This window comes from Gymnodraco acuticeps, unplaced genomic scaffold (assembly GCF_902827175.1).
Source record: "Gymnodraco acuticeps unplaced genomic scaffold, fGymAcu1.1, whole genome shotgun sequence".
Classification (NCBI taxonomy): domain Eukaryota; kingdom Metazoa; phylum Chordata; class Actinopteri; order Perciformes; family Bathydraconidae; genus Gymnodraco; species Gymnodraco acuticeps.
Window position 1 is genome coordinate 3,674 of NW_022990107.1, and position 19,272 is coordinate 22,945.

A 19,272-nucleotide genomic window follows, 5' to 3' on the forward strand; every position below is an offset into this window, starting at 1 on the left:
CGAATTGCAGGTTTGACTCTGATGGCCGGAAGGATGTGCTGCGTTGGGGTGGGGGACTTCTCCCACTCTGCGTGTCTCTTCCTTCCCGGGCCGGCCGATATAAAGCGTGACCACGACGCACCGTCTGACTCAGGGGTCCCACCACGGGTCCCGCAGCGGGGTGGAGGTTCCCGGCTGGAACCTCCCCACCTCCGCCACGGTGTACCCGGCAAACACGGTTGTTTCTCGAACCCTCCACTATTGTCTAGCGGGTGTAACTAAAATACAAGATGTCGTTATTTATATATATATATATATATATATATATATATATATATATATATATAGATATAATGTCAGAGCGATTTTATTTTGTATTAGCGTGCATTTCCTGTTCGGAAAGTGGTGCTGTACTGAGAGTAAACAATAAAAGGTGTCCCTATTTTTATATATATTATATACATATATACATATGTATATAATAAGTGTCAGTACGATTTTATTTTTGTATTTGCGTGCATTTCCTGTTCGGAAAATGGCGCTGTACTGATAGTGGCGATTTTATTTTGTAATTATTAGCGTGCATGCACTTCCGGTCCTGAGAGTGGAGGTGTCCTGAGACTGGCGCCTGCAGGCAAGCTCCCATGAGATTTCTGGCTTTATCTGTTGTTTTGAACATTGCTGACTGAAGCTCAGCGCTGACTTTTATTCGTTCCTCCTTTGCTCCAAAAACAATTACCTCAGTTTTATCTTTGTTTAATTGGAGAAAGTTCTGACACATCCAGTCATTGATTTGTTCAATGCACTTGCTCAGTGTTTGAATTGGAGCATCGTCTCCTCTTGAAAAGGCTATGTACATTTGTGTGTCACCTCCTGCATAGCTATGGTAACTTATTTAGTTGTTTTTCATTATCTGAACCAGTGGTAGCATGTAGATGTTAAAGAGAAGAGGCCCCAAGATGGAGCCTTGAGGAACCCCACATGTCATATTTGTCAACTCAGATTTGTAGTATAGAAACAAGTTGTTTCTGTCCTTTAAGTATGATTCAGTCCAGTTTAGAGCCGTTGCCGAAAGTCCCACTCAGTTTTCTAGTCGGTCTAGTAATATGTTGTGGTCAACAGTGTCAAATGCAGCACTAAGATCTAATAATACTAACACTGAAGTTCTGCCACTCTCTCAGTTTAAGTGTATGTCATTGAAGACCTTTACAAGAGCAGTCTCAGTGCTGTGGTTTGGTCGAAAGCCTGACTTGAACACATCGAAACAGTCCCTGGATTTCCTTGCTCTCACTGAGACCTGGATTACTCCATTCAACACATCCACCCCAGCAGCTCTCTCCACAGCATATTCCTTCTCCCATACACCCAGACCCACTGGCAGAGGTGGTGACACTGGTCTCCTTCTCTCTCCCAAATGGAGCTTTTCCCTCTTCAAGCTACCTAACTTCACTCCTTCCACCTTTGAATTCCATGCCGTCACAGTAACCCATCCTATACAATTAACCATTGTTGTTCACCAGGCGCCTTGGGGGACTTCTTGGAGGAATTAGATAATCTCCTCTCACAAATCCCTGAAACTGGTCTCCCGCTTTACTTCTTGGAGACTTCAACCTCCAGACAGGGAAGATAGACTAACTAACATCTCTGATAACCGCCTTTGCTTTCTCACTGTCTCCTTCCCCACCAACTCATAAAGCTGGCAATGTCCTTGATCTCATATTCTCAAGGAACTGCGCTACTTCTAACCTCTCTGTAAACCCGCTCCACACATCCGATCACTTCTTCATTTCATTCTCTCTACCCCTTTCAAAACATAACAAACTAATCTCTTCTCATCCTGCACCTGTCCGCCGTAACCTTCGTTCCTCTCCCCCTCTACCTTTGCCTCATCGGTGCTCTCAGCCCTCCCTTCCTCTGACTCGTTCCAACTGCTGCCTCCAAACGCTGCTGCAGAAACTCTCCTCTCTACTCTCCATCTCTCTGGACTCTCTCTGTCCTCTCACATCTCGGCAGGCTCGTCAGTCCCCTCCTGCTCTCTGGCTAAATGACGCACTGCGTGCTAATAGAACCGTCCTTAGGGCAGCAGAGCGGAAACGGTGGAAATCCAAACACCGTGACGACCTCCTAACCTATCAGGCTCTCCTCTCCTCTTTCTCTGCTTCGATCTCTCAGGCAAAAAAGCGCTTTCTTTCAAGATAAGATCCAATCTTCCTATTCCAATCCCAAAATCTATTTTCCATCTTCTCCACCCTCTTGGACCCTCCCAAAGCCCCTCCCCCCTCCTCACTTCTGTCAAGCGACTTTGTTATCCACTTTGAAAAAAAGATTGATGATATTCGCTCTTCTTTTTCTGACTCACCTTTACTCACCGCTGGGTCACCAGACCCTCCTTCCACCAACACACTAACCTCCTTTTCCCCTCTCTCTCCAAGTGAGGTTCTTACCTCATTACCTCTGCCCGCCCTACCACCTGTCCTCTGGACCCTATCCCTTCAAACCTCCTTCAGACTATCGCTCCTGATCTTCTACCGTTTCTCTCCCATTTCATCAACACTTCTTTAACTTCTGGTCACTTTCCAAACAGTCTCAAGGAGGCAAGAGTTAAACCCTCTCCTAAAGAAACCCACTCTCAACCCGTCTGATGTTATAAACTATAGGCCTGTCTCTCTACTCCCCGTTCCTGTCTAAAACACTTGAACGCGCTGTCTTTAAACAACTCTCCTGTTATCTCCATCAGAGCAACCTTCTGGATCCGCACCAGTCTGGTTTCAAGGCAGGTCACTCCACAAGAAACTTGCTCTCATTGCTGTCACTGAGGAACTGCAACACTGCCAAAGCAGCATCCCTCTCCTCGTTATCAATCCTGTTGGACCTGTCTGCTGCATTCAACACGGTGAACCATCAGATCCTCCTTCACAACTCTCCCCAAAAACGTGGAGTTTCAGGCTCTGCACTTTCCCACCTCACCTCATACCTCAAAGACCGTACCTACAGGGTAACTTGGAGAGGGTCTGAGTCTGACCCTTGTCAATTAACTACAAGGGGTCCCTCAGGGCTCTGTTCTTGGTCCCCTCCTCTTCTCCCTGTACACAAACTTCGCTCGGATCAGTCATTAGCCGCATGGTTTTTCATACCACTGCTACGCTGACGACACCCAATTAATTCTGTCCTTTCCCCGCTCAGAGACCCAGGTCGTTCGCACGCATCTCTGCTTGTCTAGCTGAAATCTCTCAGTGGATGTCTGCCTCATCACCTCAAGCTCAACCTGACAAGACTGAGCTGCTTTTCCTTCCGGGAAAGATTGTCCACTCTTGACCTGACTATCACATCGGCACCTCTGTTGTTTCCTCCCTCCTCCTCCGACTCAGACTGCAAGGAATCTGGGTGTGATCCTAGATAACAACCTGTCCTTCACTGCAAACATCGCTCCTAAACCCGTTGCTGCAGATACATGCTTTACAAACATCAGGAAGATACGTCCCCAGCTGACACAGAAAGCGACGCAGGTTCTGGTCCAGGCTCTCGTCATCTCACGCCTAGACTACTGCAACTCCCTCCTGGCTGGTCTACCTGCATGTGCCACCCGACCCCTGCAGCTCAACCAGAATGCAGCGGCTCGTTTGGTCTTCAACCTTCCTACATTTTCACACCACCACTCCGCTCCTCCGCTCCCTTCACTGGCTTCCGGTAACATGCTAGAATCCACTTCAAGACACTGGTACTTGCTTACCATGCTGCGAATGGATCTGGCCCTTCCTACATCCAGGACATTGTTAACTGTATACCCCAGCGCGTGCACTACGCTCTGCATCAGCCAAACGACTCGCTGCACCGTCGCTGCGAGGGGGACCCAATTCCCATCAGCAAAAAACACGTGGGTTTGCGTATCCTGGCTCCAAAATGGTGGAATGAAGCTCCCCATTGACATCAGGACAGCAGAAAGCTTGCACATCTTCCGGCGCAGACTGAAAACTCATCTCTTTCGACTCCACTTCGAGCCGATTAGAATTATTAACAAAGCACTATATACTAATAAAGGACTGGCTTATCTATAGCCAGTTGAGTAGCACTTGAAATGTTTGGCTCTATGAAACCTGATGTACTTATATGATTCTGTTTTCTTCAAGGTTGTGTCTTCCTGGTCGAATTGTACTTATTGTAAGTCGCTTTGGACCTCTTCTACACACCGCCACCCCCGATACCGGGGGGAAAAACGCGTCATCTGAGGAAACAGTGTCTGAGGGCATCTTAATATTTAATAAACTATGAATGTTTTATATCCGATATATAGGCCGATTGTCGAACACTCAGATTGAGGAAGGAACAATGCGGATTCCGTCCTGGTCGTGGACGACGGATCAGCTTTTTACTCTCACAAGGATCCTGGAGGGGCCTGGGAGTATGCTTATTCCGGTCTACATGTGTTTTGTAGACTTGGAGAAGGCGTATGACCGAGTTTCCCAGGGAGTTACTGTGGGAGGTGCTGCAGGAGTATGGGGTGAGGGGGTCTCTAGTCAGGGCCATCCAATCTCTGTACTCCCAAAGCGAGAGAATGTGTCCGGGTCCTCGGCAGTAAGTTGGACCCATTTCCGGTGAGGGGTTGGCCTCCAGCCAGGGCTGCGCTTTGTCACCAATCCTGTTTGTAATATACATGGATCGGATTTCGAGGCGTAGTCGTTGGGGAAGGGGGTCTGCAGTTCGGGTGGACTAAGGATTGCACCACTGCTTTATGCAGATGATGTAGTTCTAATGGCTTTCATCGGTCTGCGACCTTCAGCACTCACTGGATCGGTTCGCAACCGAGTGTGAAGCGGCTGGGATGAGGATCAGCACCTCCAAATCTGAGGCAATGGTTTCTCAGCAGGAAAACCGATGGACTGTCCACTCCAAGTAGGGAATGAGTCCTTACCCAGAGTGAAGGAGTTCAAGTATCTCGGGGTCTTGTTCTCGAGTGAGGGAACATTGGAGTGTGATATGGGCCAGAGAATCGGAGCAGCGGGAGCGGTACTGCAGTCGCTTTACCGTACCGTCTGTGACGAAAAGGGAGCTGAGCCAGAAGGCAAAGCTCTCTTTTCTACCGGGCCATTTTCGTTCCTACCCTCACCTATGGTCATGATGGCTGATGATGGGTCCATGACCGAAAGAACGAGATTGCGGATATAAGCGGCCGAGATGGGTTTTCTCCGCAGGGTGGCTGGCGTCTCCCTTAGGGATAAGGTGAGAAGTTCGGTCATCCGGGAGGGACCCGCGGAGTAGAACCGCTTCTGCCTTCGCGTCGAAAGGAGCCAGTTGAGGTGGTTTCGGGCACCTAGTAAGGATGCCACCTGGGCGCCTCCTTAGGGCAGGTGGTTCAGGCACCTCCGGCTGGGAAGAGACCAAGGGGTAGACCTAGGACCAGGTGGACGGATTATATCTCTTCGCTGGCCTGGGAGCGCCTTGGGATCCCCCAGTCAGAGCTGGTTGATGTGGCCAGGGAAAGGAACGTTTGGGGCTCTCTGCTGGAACTGCTACCCCTGCCAACCCGACCACGGATAAGCGGGAGAAGATGGATGGATGGATGATTTATATCCATGTAACGGGAAGAAACTCATCTAACTGATCTTTTTTTTCTTTTTTTTAAAGAAACCCACAATGCTAACGGTGAGCCTCTGAATTAGCAACGAGCGATCGCATCGTGAGATGACACAGAATCGATGAGTACATACATTATCACTCTATGATAAGAACTCGCGGAGATAATAACAAGAACAGACATCAAACCATGTGGCGCTAGGTAGCTAACAACGGAAACATGGCTCATCTTGGTCGTTGTCTGGTCAAAACTGGTCTTCAATGGCATTAAAAAGATAAAAACGCTGCTGAAATTAATCCATAGGTCAATCCAATGTGTCTGTGTCACTTTGAAATGATTACTGATAATAATCAATAAACCCTGCTTTTCTGTTTCCAGATGTCAGAGTGAGAGATAGCTTCACTTTCCATGCAAAACTACATATGCAAAGCCCCCCACCTTTTTATGTTAACGTTGGTGTCTATGTGAAAACTCCCCTTTGATTCTATTGGCTCTAACGGTCAGAAAGAGATGTCAATCACCAAAATCAACCAATGGGTTCCCAGAGAAATGCGGTAAAGACCCCCATTTCCACCCAAATCACCTCAGAGGTGGAGTTTTTTTGGCTAAACCTCTGTAAAAAGGTCAAATGTCACTTGTTTTGCATCAATCTTGATACAGGGTACTTATTATATGTTGTACTTTGGATTCCCAAAGCTTTCAGTCTACCTTACCATCATCCAAGGGTAGTTTTCACAATTTTTGGACGGACACTATAATTGACAGTTTTTTTACTATGTTCAATCTGAATTTTCTTTAAAATAAAAAACATCTATATTGATTCTGAATGTTCTACATCTAACTCACAGGTTTACCATTACTTTGAGAAAAAGATTATTATGGGAATGTCATTTTCGAGCCTGAGACCTGAAAAACAGGCTCAGGCTTAACAGGTTAAATGCAAGAAATTACTCAGCTATTGAAAAACTACTTTTTCAATGATTTTACCTAGAAATGGCAGGTTTGATATTGGCCTGTAGTTGTTCATTACTGAAGCATCTAGATTATTCTTTTTTAAGAGCGGTTTAATGACTGCAGTTTTCAGGGCCTGTGTGAAAACACCTGAGTGAAGAGACTTACTATATGAAGTAGATCTGAGGCCAAGCAAAGAAAACATTTTTGAAAAATCCTGTTGGAATAATATCAAGGCAGCAGGAGGAGGATTTCAGACGTTGAATAATGTCCTCTTCGTCTTTATCATTAATCAACAAAAGAAAAGACCAGGAAGAAAAACACTAACAACAAGCTTGCGTGACATTTATTTTAGGATATACTGTAAGTACAAACATTATAATACATCTCAATTATCTGTTGAAAAAATAAAAAGCTTAAAAATAGAAAATTGATCACTGATTACATTGCAACAACAACAAATAATAATTCAACATGATTAGCTTCATCAGTATTTGAGAGATCTTAATCTTTAATACAGAAAATATAAGACATGAAAGATTATCCTTAGAGAGAAAATATAATTATATTATTTTTGTGAAATTGTGAGCACAGACATGTATTCAGTTACTTGATTAAAAGTGCTTGTATTTTGGGTGAAACACGGATGACTGGTGCAGGGGTTAAATACAAAGACCAAATTCCCTTTTCCTCTTTGCTCCACCTGCTGGTAGGAAGAGTTTACTGGAATGCCCTGCATTTGGAGACACAAACACAAACTGTTCAAATATGTCGAGTTTAAAACAGTTACAATTATTTATAAAAATATTCTGCACCTCATTTTTGATTGAACCGAATTAGGTGAAGTAACTTAGTTATTAGAAACTGCTCATAAGTTATCCACCTACAAAATGTGTATTCTTTACCTGGTTCTCGTTCACATGCTCCTGGCTGTTCCTCTTGTTAGGAATTGATCAGTTGCGTCATGGCCTCGTCAAAACAGCGCTCTGGCGGTCCCTTTATACTCATTCCATGGCTTATCTCGGGTTTTCTCCTTGACTTCTTCAGCCAACTTCTCTTGTACTGCTTTCATCAAAACCTCTTCCAGCACATGTTCTTCTCTGTGAATATCAGTTCCTCAATCAGATGTTTACTGTCGAAACAACATGATACGTTTCACAGCATTTTCATCTTTCACAGAATGACAAGATGAAAGCCACAATAGTGATAGAAAATGCCGAAAAGCCACCGTAATGCTGAAGACAGATAAAGAAAGAAAGATGGTTATACTAAAACAGCAAAACTGCATTCCTGTTGTTTTTTTTTAAATATGGAAGTGATGCTGATAAAGTAGATCAAGAGTGGAAGCACTCACCTGCGAAGAGTTTTTCAGTTATTCAATGATGACTCTGGTTGTCCGTGATATTCACCTCAGCTTTGCAGGCTAACTGTACCTGTTTCTCAGAGCCGTCATTCTTACAGCAAACATACCAGTCTCCATCGAGGAGCACAAAAGCAACCCACAGCAGACCAACTAAAAAAGCCTTGAGAATGTGAAGGAAATAAAAACACCAAGGAACTTCGTGGCATTTAGTGCATGAGCACCAGTTTCTACAGGCACTTTGAAAATAACTGTTTGTCCACAGTGTGAAGAAAGTCATTAAAGAAAACATGGATGCAAAATAGACCAAAATAAAAAAAATTACAAGTACATTAAAAAACGATATTTTTGCCTGTAATGTCCTTAAACAGTAACTTCATCATTTTGATTGTTGGCTGCTCATTTAATAACTATTCATTTTAGTTTTGTGTCTGCTCTTGTGCTTAGTGAATACCAGAGGTGGGACCAAGTCATTGTTTTGCAAGTCCGAGTCAAAGTCTCAAGTCTTTGCGCTCAAGTCAGGATGGGCAAGTTCAAGTCAAGTCCAAGTCCTAAACTTTGACAAAACGAGTCTTAAACAAGTCCTTATGTGCTTTTCACCAAATGTAATGACATCGATCAACAGAATAATACTTAATAATCAAACTGCTCTTTATTAGTCACATTAATATTTAATAATCAATTTTCTCTCTGCTGGTAAAGTAACGTGTTTTTCTTCTATTTTAAGAGGGATCAGTAAGGTAAGGCTACCGTGACGGTTTGATTCAGAAGGAGTTTATTGTATAAGATCCCTGATGTTGAGGTGACCAGAATGTTTATTTCCACTGTGTACAACATGTTGTAAGGGGACCCACAATGCAGGGATAATGTGCAGCGCGGCAGTCTCTAGGGAAAAGAACACCTGAATCTAGATCCCTCTGCAGGTGGTACTTAACTATATTTTGATGCTAATACTTTTCTACTTTTACTTGTAAAATCTCGAATGCAGGACTTTTTATTGTAACCGAGTATTCCTGGTACTTTACTCAAGTACAAGATCTGAACTTCTCCCACCTCTGACAATAAATCCTGAGTGGTAACCAAAAAAATAATGTGTTATTTTCATTTTACAAATCCTGCACTCAGCTTTGCTTTCTCCAATATCATTGAAATGCAGCCAGATGCTGCTTCTTTTTTCGGTTTTCGCAAATTTCTTGACATATAATGGTATGATCCTAGTGTGTCCTCGCATATGATTGGCCGCATGGTAGCTAAGCAAAATAAAGTCCCGCCCCTGCCTGCAAGGATTCTCAGCAAGAGTAGAAGCGGTTGGAGATTCTGCTCTCCCCGACGGGAGTCTGCGTGTTGGAGAGGAGACCCCTGAATTAAATTATCAAGTCACCTCAAGTCAGAAGGCTCAAGTCCAAGTCAAGTCCCGAGTCATTGGTGTTCAAGTCCAAGTCGAGTCGCAAGTCTTTTGTGATTTTGTCAAGTCGAGTCCAAAGTCATCAAATTGGTGTCTCGAGTCTGACTCGAGTCCAAGTCATGTGACTCGAGTCCACACCTCTGGTGAATACTAAAGAAGACCATTGTTTCTGTGTTAGCTGATTACTTTGTAGAATTATGTTGAGTATTAAATAATTGCGTGAGTGTGAGGGTATTAAAATAAATTGGTCAGTAACAGTGGCGGCTCCAGAGTATTTTTGTTGGGTAAACTATGGTAGGGCTAACCCATACAGTGGTGGGGCTCAAGTCAGTATTTGCAATGTAATTACATACACGCTATATCGCCCCCCTTGACAGTGAAACGCCACGCGTGAGGTTTAGATTATGTGTCAATCAGAATGGAACTGTATGAAATAAAACGGCACATTTGTCTTGTAGTAAATAAAAAGGGATCACTGTGAACGTGACGTATGATAGTACACGTTGAAGATCCAATGGTGATACCGAACGGCGGTTCCGATTGATCTCAATCAGTAATGCATGACGCAGACCCAACGTTTCGTTGCTCTGATTGGCTGTAGGTCTATTCAAATTGCATTCGGAGGCATTTTGATCTGACCGCGGCCACGCTGATATTATAACGCCAGAGAATTTCCACACCTTTAGTGTATAAAAACTCCCCCACTACTTGGACTATTCCTTGCACCCCTCTTCTAGCATAAGCCCAAATGGTCTCAACCATATTGCATCAGTAACGTGCACTTGTTACCAGTAGCGTAGGCAGAAATGTATTTTAGGGTGGGTCTGTAAAAAATAGGGTGGGCCAGATTTTTCTTCTGCGCATCAGAAGCTAACAACAATCCCCGCCTGTACCGGTGGCAGATTACTTTTAGAATACTTTTGGAATACTTTATTTTTCCATAACAGATGGGTATGTTTTGGGGAACAGGAGACACGTATTTTACTGTTTTAATGGCTTATCAAGAGCACAAACACAACATCTTGGTGTCATTCTGGACAGCTCTCTCATCTGCACCACACATAAAAAACACCACCCGGACTGCATTCTTTGTACTGTCTTAAAACCTTTCCTTGGAATATGTTATGAATTGTAAGGTGTCCTTGGGTGCTTTGAAAGGCGCCCCTAAATAGAATGAATCATCATTATTATTTATTATTATCTGAAACGATGTAATAACTTTTAAAACTTTTTCCAGTCACTTGCCCCATGCATTCAGCAGCAGCAGGCCATTCACTTTGATTTTATCCCGTTATAAATGTCATAATTTTGACAATAAAGAAACGCTACATAAACGTTATCTTGCACATTTTATCTAACCATCTCCCTTTCTAACTTTCAATATATTTTAAAAGAGATCTCTCTCTCTAATCTGCGTGCGGGGGCGGGGCCTCACAGACATGCTGCAGCGCCGTGCAGTGTGCACACAGTTCTGCCGGTAATGAATATTACATTTTGTGAGGTAACTTTTCCACCAATAATTCCAATAAGTATTCCAAAATGTATTCACTTCAGGTTTACGAAAGTAACTGTAATCAGATTACTCGTTTTTCAATTGTAACGCCAGCTGAATACACCTGATTTTTGTATTCTGATCACGTAACGCCGTTACATGTATTCCGTTACAACCCAACCCTGTGTATATCTCTCCGGACTGTCCACCAGCAGATGAAAAACACCCACCAAGGGACGAGGGAACCGTGCGGCAGTTTCCGTTAACATTTGTTTTTCTTCTGACAGCCCAGCAGCAGGAGAGGTGGGGAGAGGGAGACGTGGGGAGAGGGAGGCGGGGCTATTTCGTTATCAGAAAATGATCGTATAGATCGCTGCTAGATGAGGGCAATGGGGGCTCTTCTTGGAGTCTGGCTTTTTAAAAAAAAAACAAAGTTCATTAGTGAACTTTGAGCTATCATTTATTTTGCAGGCAGCTCTCTGCCTCTCTCACGTTATTATGGCACGAGCCGGAACCAACAATCAGTTTTTACCGTAAATGAATTTGGTTCAGAGGACAAAACACATACAACATTAATTAAACTCGATATTTGTTCACTTGAATTTCACTTTGAATTATTGGATATTCTCAATGGGTGAATACATCTTTTTATAATAATAAAATAATTTTTAAAAAAACCCGAAGCTTTCTCAGGGTGGGCCAATGAGTAAACTGGATGGGCCTGGGCCCAGCCTGGCCCTATGGTGGCTACGCCACTGCTTGTTACAGCAGGATCAGTTGTGTGTTGGGGACACGACCCGTATATATTTTCTCAAGCCATGTTCAACATTTAGCTTATTTAAAGGGGACCTATCAAGCAAAATGCACTTTGTGATGTATTTTATACATAAACATGTGTGCCCGGTGCGTCGGGGAACTCACGCAGCGTCAGAAAATAAAACCCTCTCTTTTCCTCCGTACCCAAATCTTTTAACGGGTGTACAACGAGCGGATACAGATTATATCCGAACTGTCAAATCGGCAGCGGACCCACAGAAGTTGCTATCAGAAACAATGCCTGACGTGTTTTGGACGTAATCTCGTCTTTGTTTACATTAGCAAGCCTCGCTAACACTCAGAGCTAACCTGTACTGGAGAGCACATGTTTAAAAAGCAGGAAATAAAAAAAGGAACTCACCTTGTGATAAACCTGCAAGAGAAAAAGCATTTGAGCTCCATACTATTTCAGAAATAATCCTCGACGTGGTTTAAACAGGATGTCGGTTTATCACAACCGAATTTAACTTTATCTCCAGTAGAATTCTGATCAGGCATTAGCTCCGCCTCCTCTTTTTTTTCAATTAAGGATCCAAGATCCAAGTTTCTCTAATAGGGCTGCAAAAGAGGGGTATGAGCAGTATGAGGGATGGCTACAATGGGTGATCCGTTTGGTATTTTGAAAAAAAAACAACTTCACAGACATGTTTTGTGTAGGTATGGCCCAACAACATATTTCTCAAATATAACAAGATAGGTCCACTTTAATTTGCTTACTTTAACATCATTTTTCATGGTGGGGCTAAGCCATTTCTTGGTATGTATAGCCTACCCCAGCTATACCCTGGCGCCGCTACCGAGTGTATCGTAGTGCCAAGTTTTTTTTTCTTCTGATTTTTCATTTGAGCAAATTTGGCTATGGAAATATTCAAGTTATAACGTTCAAGATATTAAATGTGCCTGGAAAAAGTAGGCCTATGGCATTAAGAGGGATCCCAGAGTTTTTTTTTTGTGGGTGGCCTTTATCTGCTCAGTTGTTGTATGCTGCACATGTAAAAAAGACAGTTCCTCTCCTAGTTCAATACATATTGGGCTAAATCATTGTCACTTTAGTCATGAACAAAAACAGCAACATATTTCAGCTAAGGTGAATAGGAGTAAGAGTGTATTATGTACTAAGAATCAGTCTGCAAGTTACATCGAGTTTGATAATTACATGTTGAACCTTATGGAACAAGTCCAAACACAAAACAGAAAGGGCCAATTGAGTATAGTGCTGAAAAGCTTTGAATCCATTCTCTTCATTGTTCAGCCATAATATTCTTTGGAAAATCACTGAGTTTAGCCTTGACCTGCTTGAAGAATACAGAATAATAATACTTACATGATAAGCATCAACTGTGAAGAGTTATTGATTGGAAATTTGAACAAAAAGTGTAATGTAATCATATTGCTTTCAAAGATATAGTGTGATCAATATTTCTGGGAAATTGACACAGGAAAAAAGTTCATGACATTGAATAGACCTGGAAATGTTCCCAGAAAGAAGACAAGGTCATCAAGATTCAGTAATACAGCTTAGTTTAAACCATTTCACACAAAAGAAAAGTTAAACTCAATAATTTGAGAACTTCAATTAAGTGGTTCAGAAACTTTTATTTTTTTTTTTATTGGCCACATACAATCTGCAATGCAAAGAGAACCAAGAATAAAAACCAAGAATAAAAACCAAATTCAGATTGAAGAAACCAGTCAGCGAAATGGATCCATTCCTGTTGGGAGAACAAAGTTTAATATAGCCATTCAGAATAAATGTATATTGCAATACGAAACCCTTACCTTCAGGAATTCACATCTGTGATGGTAAATGGCCCAATGACTGCTTTTTGTACCATTCCATGTTTCTCTGCAAAAATATATATTTTAGTATAAGTCAACCAAGTGTAATACAGCAGAAGTTGTGTACATACCTGACGCAACACTCCTCTGCCTCCTTGACTTGCATTTCGATTCACAGCAGTCACAAAGATTGCTCTGGGCCAAGTTGTCCAGCAACTCCCAACTGAGTTCATGAAGATTGGATGAAAAGATAATTCAAATGCATCTCAACTCTTCCAAATAAAGATTCCACAAAGTTTTAATAGTTATGAATGGGATTCATCTGTATCTTCAGTAGACTGGGCTTAAGCTGAATAAGTCATCTCATGTAAAATAATGAACCTACAATTCAAATTCTGACACATTAAAGTAATATTTTTACCCATGCCCTTCGACAAAGTGGCAGGCTTTCTTAGTGCTGTCAAGACCATTGGGATCCCAAGCCAAAAGTTTGCAGTGGATAAAGACCTGTTGAGTAGAGGGGAAATATAGGCATCATGGCATCAGTTAATCTCAGTTTCCACAATAAAACCTTAATTCCAATAACCAATTTACCTCTTCTCCCATAGCAAACGTAAAGGTCTGAAGTGATAGGCGGATCTCCGATGACTTTTGCCTTGGTTCGAATTTTGATCGTGACGACACACTTTCCAAAAGACATCTGTTGGGTTAAAGAAAATGTATTAGCATTACTACCAAGGTTTCGACCAAAATATATTTTTGAAATCAATGCTCATTGCCATGAGTACCCTTTATTGGAGATTATAGGGTACATGGTGCTTTCAGGGTACAGCTCTGGTGTGGTAGCAGCTACACATTCCTCAAGAAGCAGCAGCAAGGGCTGATGGGTCTCCTGCACCACACTAGCCATGATGGGGATGATGGAGCCCAGAGGAAAGCGTGTAGATTCAGCAGGGCCTGAGAAGTCGTCTAGGGCAGTACACAGGAGAAGAGTCATTAAGTTACAAAAGTCAGGGAGAGCTGCCGTTCGTAGAGAGTTTCTCATGTTGTTTACCCACCATTCATGAGGCCAATGTTAAACTGCAGATCTCCTAGACTGTAGGTTTTAAACACCGGGTCATAGATCGTAGCATACCAGTCTTTGGGCCTGCAAAAAATAAAGCAGAAGGGTACAGAAAATGCTGCAAAGTGAAACTATTGAACTTATTAGTGCAAGCTTGTTTACTCCTACGGACAAATTCTTTATTCTGCCGGTTTATTTTGTCCGTCTTCTTCTCCCACATTCCACATCGCAGAAACTCCGCTCAAATCGTTCAGGAATCGATTTCTATTACTTTTGTCATTCATAATTCGCGAGATACATCCCATAATTCATCAAATTTGTAACATGGGCGTCAAGAGAAACTCTTCAGACTTGAAAAATCTTCATGCGACTTCAACTGTTCCTTCATACTTTCACTCAGAAACCTCATTCCATCTTTAAAATGTTACACATCTTTCTGACATTTTTCATATTAAACAACTTTGAAATCAGATTCATACTTTTAGAAATATTAAACATTGCTCAGAACTTGGTAAAGAGGCTTTCATCAGATTTTAACATATGTATTGTGCAGCTCGTTAAGGCTAGAGTGCGTGATTTCACAGCTAGAGTGGAGGACAGCTTGAAATTCGCCTTCATATATATATTTTTTAAACCTGCCAAACCCTACACTCCTGAGACATAATTTTTCATGAGAAAACATCTCGTAGCTCCATTAAAGCCCACACTCCTGAGACATAATTTTTCATGAGAAAACATCTCGTAGCTCCATTAAAGCCCATTGTACATTCAGGCTCATCTTTCCTCACACCTTTAGTTAGTTAGTCAAAAATGGCACATTATTGACCCGAAAGTACACAAAAGTACACTTCAGAAGCCAAGGGTTCTTGAGATGCTTCACACGTTGAAATGTCACCGATATCTGTTACGGTTATTCAACAAAACGTTCACATGCAAGAGGTTTATCTCTCATTCAGAACAATGGAAAGGCTCTCCTCACTGATTACAGCACATCACCATGGAAACCTTTGATCTCAAGCACAGGTGTTTCATAACGTCGTTAGCTTAAACATCTGTGTGATGGAACATGATGATGATGTCATAACTCCAACTGACATGCTCAGAACGCCACCAAACATCACATGATGGTTAACACTGTGGCCCTGAAAAGCGCTACATCAAATCTGATTTTACGTAATGTGGTGTTACTATGGCAACGCATCCCTCGCCATAAAACACGATGTCGCTGTAACTCCAATGGACACGGTCTAATCGTCCCCCAATATTCACTTGTATATCACCGGTCCATGCCTCAACAGCTCTATGCCAAATCTGAGATCTCACCATATGCCGTTTCCATGGAAACACATTCCCTCGCCTTAAAACACGATGTTGTCGTGATACCTAAACAAATGGTCTAAAACAGCACCAGACTTCAGATAATGGTTGAATTTTCCTCAGAAGCTGTTGCCATGGCAACGCATCCCTTGCAATAAAACACAATATTGCTATAACTCATATGAAAATGGTCAAAAAGTGCTCAAACTTCACATTTGTGCCAACAGTCCAGCCGTGAAGACATCTACAGGACAGTTTTGAGATTTATTCAAATGCCGTTGCCATGGCAACACAATGCTCACCATGAAACATGGTTCTCATAACTTCAGTGAAAATTCTCCAAACTTCACAGGTTTTGTAACGATGAAGCCATCCACATATCGAAGCGTATTATGGGGTGTCAAATACCGTTGCCATGGCGACAGATCATTCACCATCAACTTAGTTCAATAGTTGGCAGTTCAAATATTCTGCTACTTTTCCACTTTCTTTTCACACATTCAAGCCCCCAGTGTTCATGCATTATTTCAATCTAAAGCTTCTTCACTTTTTTCTTACACATTACATTTCAGCATAGCAATTCAATGTCAGCATAAAGTATTCCCACTAGCAATTTCTTCAGGAATTGCATTCTCTAGTCATGAACTGTTACTCCTATGTTAAATGACTTCCTCCAAAATGCAAAAAACTAGAGTGAACTTAAATGTGTGATGTTCAATTAAAACTATGGGAAAAACTCAATTGACAATGAATTAGGAACAACACAGTGTACCTTAGGGATTGTTCTCAGTAAATGGGTACATTTTTTGTTGAGAATACTTCAATAGATAAAGCTAATTTGGGAATAGAACAGAAATAGGCTGAAGATTCCCTAAATCAGTCTCCCATTCATTGTCTATATAGCAGCTTCAGACTTTATACCTGATGACATCACAAGTTTGAGACGGACTTCCATGGTTGGTGGCTTTGAGAGGGAGAAGCTTATTATCAAATTGAACTTTCCCAGGCCATGAAAATGCCAAATTGGAATTGTTAGTCAAGGGTGGTGTCACCCTTTAGCACCTTATGTTGGTATGAACACTAACCTCTCATATGCACATACAACTGGGTGGGTGTAGGCCAAATTGTAAGAATCCGCAGAAGCAACGTAGGTCAGATCATTGCTGTACACCAGTGCATCCCCGGTGACCTGTTAGAGAGACAAAGATCCCCCTGAGAGAGCTGTAGGAAATATAGCAGACTCACAGCTTGCAGGTTTAAAATATATATACACATACCAGTCTCCTAAAGTTACAGTCAGTGAGATCCACATAGAAGTAGGCCTCTCCTGCTGAGAAGCTAGTTGGGAAACAGTTACCCAGACGGAGAAGCGACGTGTCGGCCTGGGGTCGGCTTTCTGTCCACATCAGCGTCACAAAATCTGGTCCACAGTCCACTTTCATGTCTGCAACACAAATAAATTAAGTTTAGACTCAACTATTTGAGTCAAAGATAATAACATGGCTTTAATTGTTTCCAGTCTTACCTGCATATACCGCCATGGCAGCTGCCAGGCTCAGAAGCAGTGCACCTTGACAAAATGAAACCATCATGACCGAATGCTTGCTACTGACACAGTGCATGTTCTTATACCTTGTTCCTGAGAGGCATTCATCAAGATAACGTATTTCACCTGGTGCCTGTCAACAGTCCCAGCTGCAGCAGCTAGCACACTGATTACAGCATGGGGAGCATCCAATCACATTAGTCCTTACACCCAATTCATTTGTATTCAGCTTCATAAGCAGCACAAAATCACCATTTCTTAATAAATGTATTATCCTGTGTGACTACCTTAAATTATTATTTAAAACACGAGGATCATAGTGCATGGGTTGTCTTACTGATGTTTTGATTTAGTTTTTCTGTTATATTAACATTAATATATGTATACGTTGGGATTCTTCGTTCAACTTCAAGTCATGCAAGAAAAAGTTTTCTTTGAGAAATTAAAAGGCGAGTCATTTCTAAACAAATGATCATTTGGGGGAAGGTAGTATTCCTTTATCAGATGTCCTGTCCTATTCAAATGTGTTATTTTTTTATCTTTGACCTAATGGAAACTCAAGGTAAATGTTTCAGTTCATTATATTGTATTCAGTGTGAGAAAATATCCACACACGTGAATATTAGTTGTGTTGCTGTGATGTCATCTTTTAACTGCATAAACACGTGCCATGCAGGCCATCCCTATTGATGTTATATTCATGGCCAGAAAGTAAACTATGCTACATTCAACTACAGGCATTAGTGCCCAGAAAATAAATTCAGATCAGAATTGTCTTTTCAAATGAGGCTCAACATAAATAATTGCCATAGTTGTAATAGCAGATGTAAAGGAATATTGTAGTCTGATGCGTAGCTGACCTGAGAAACTTCACATGAGTGACTACTCTTTCTCTGTGTGGGGGGAAGGGTTTACTGCCCACTCAGACAGAGTTTCTTTGTCTGTTCATCTGTAATCGATTGGGGTAAAGGCCCGCGTTTCTGGGCTCCGCCCCTTCTCAGAGACCAGGTTCGAGCGCTTCCGTCTTTGTGTGGACAGAGTTAATTTTGGCAGCTTGCATTGAACAGTGCGAGTTGCTTTGTTAATCCTCCGGCCGTTTGTCTCTCAATAAATATCAGTGTATTGACAGGCGAATCCAGTTTCCCTCATTTGATGATTGGCTCAACATTGCTGCAAAGAAGTTTTTACTTCACAATTTGCGTCACGAACAATTACCAACAGATCGTCGAGCTGGTGAGTGTAATTTCAAATTTATATTTTGACATTGCCTCGCCAGACTCTGTGATTGACGGTATAAAAATTACCTGTGGAACAGATAGATGCCATTTTTTTGGTTTCCTCTGTGTGTGTGCACGGCAAATATTCGGAGAGACCTTAAAGAGGGCATCAGTAATGTGGAACTTCTGTTCAAAAGAAATGTAAAGATTTGTACTGAAACGAATCGCCGAATTCTGGAGATTTCAACGGTTTAACCAGTTAAATCAACTCGCCTCGACATCTCCCTGTTGCTGCTGCACGGAGGGTAATTCCCCTCCCCCCCCCCTGTGGAGAGCAGCACACGAGGAGAAAGAAAGCAGTGTCGTATTCATCTTAAATCGCACCATTATGAGTTTTGGAACTAAACAGAACTATTATTAACGGGAAACGTGATACGAAATATTACATCACGCTGTTTTTCATAATCTGAGGGGTTGTTGAATTTGGCTGTTGTTAAAATAAAGGGTACTGAATTAATTAAAGTCTCTGCTCTCCGGATCGGGGAGGGCAGAGCACCACTAAATTAGCATAGTGGTTGTTGATTGAGAATAATGTAGTTATTACTTTTCAACATATTCCGTTCTTAGCACTTGTACAAGTATATATGGGTAAGAAGGCACTCATATTAAACAGATATTTCCCTACCCCCGCTGAAGTTTCCCTAATTCGGATTAAAATTAAGCTGGATGAGTTTAGCTGTCACCTGATATTTGTTGCGGGTTCATGTTTGTTTGT

The 19,272-nt window shown here is 42.1% G+C and overlaps 1 protein-coding gene across 1 annotated transcript; it reads right to left on the minus strand.

Annotated features, from left to right (window-relative positions):
• Positions 1 to 13,159: 13,159 nt before the first annotated feature.
• LOC117546298 (zona pellucida sperm-binding protein 3-like) lies at positions 13,160 to 17,356 on the minus strand. Its single transcript, XM_034216484.1, has 10 exons — positions 17,260 to 17,356; positions 17,012 to 17,178; positions 16,820 to 16,923; positions 14,413 to 14,501; positions 14,143 to 14,323; positions 13,949 to 14,054; positions 13,776 to 13,861; positions 13,486 to 13,577; positions 13,355 to 13,421; positions 13,160 to 13,287 (listed from the first exon to the last, which is right to left on the minus strand). The coding sequence occupies exons 1-9, from the start codon at positions 17,354 to 17,356 to the stop codon at positions 13,357 to 13,359; spliced, it is 987 nt and encodes a 328-aa protein (XP_034072375.1). The 3' UTR covers positions 13,160 to 13,287; positions 13,355 to 13,356.
• Between the last annotated feature and the right edge of the window lie 1,916 nt (positions 17,357 to 19,272).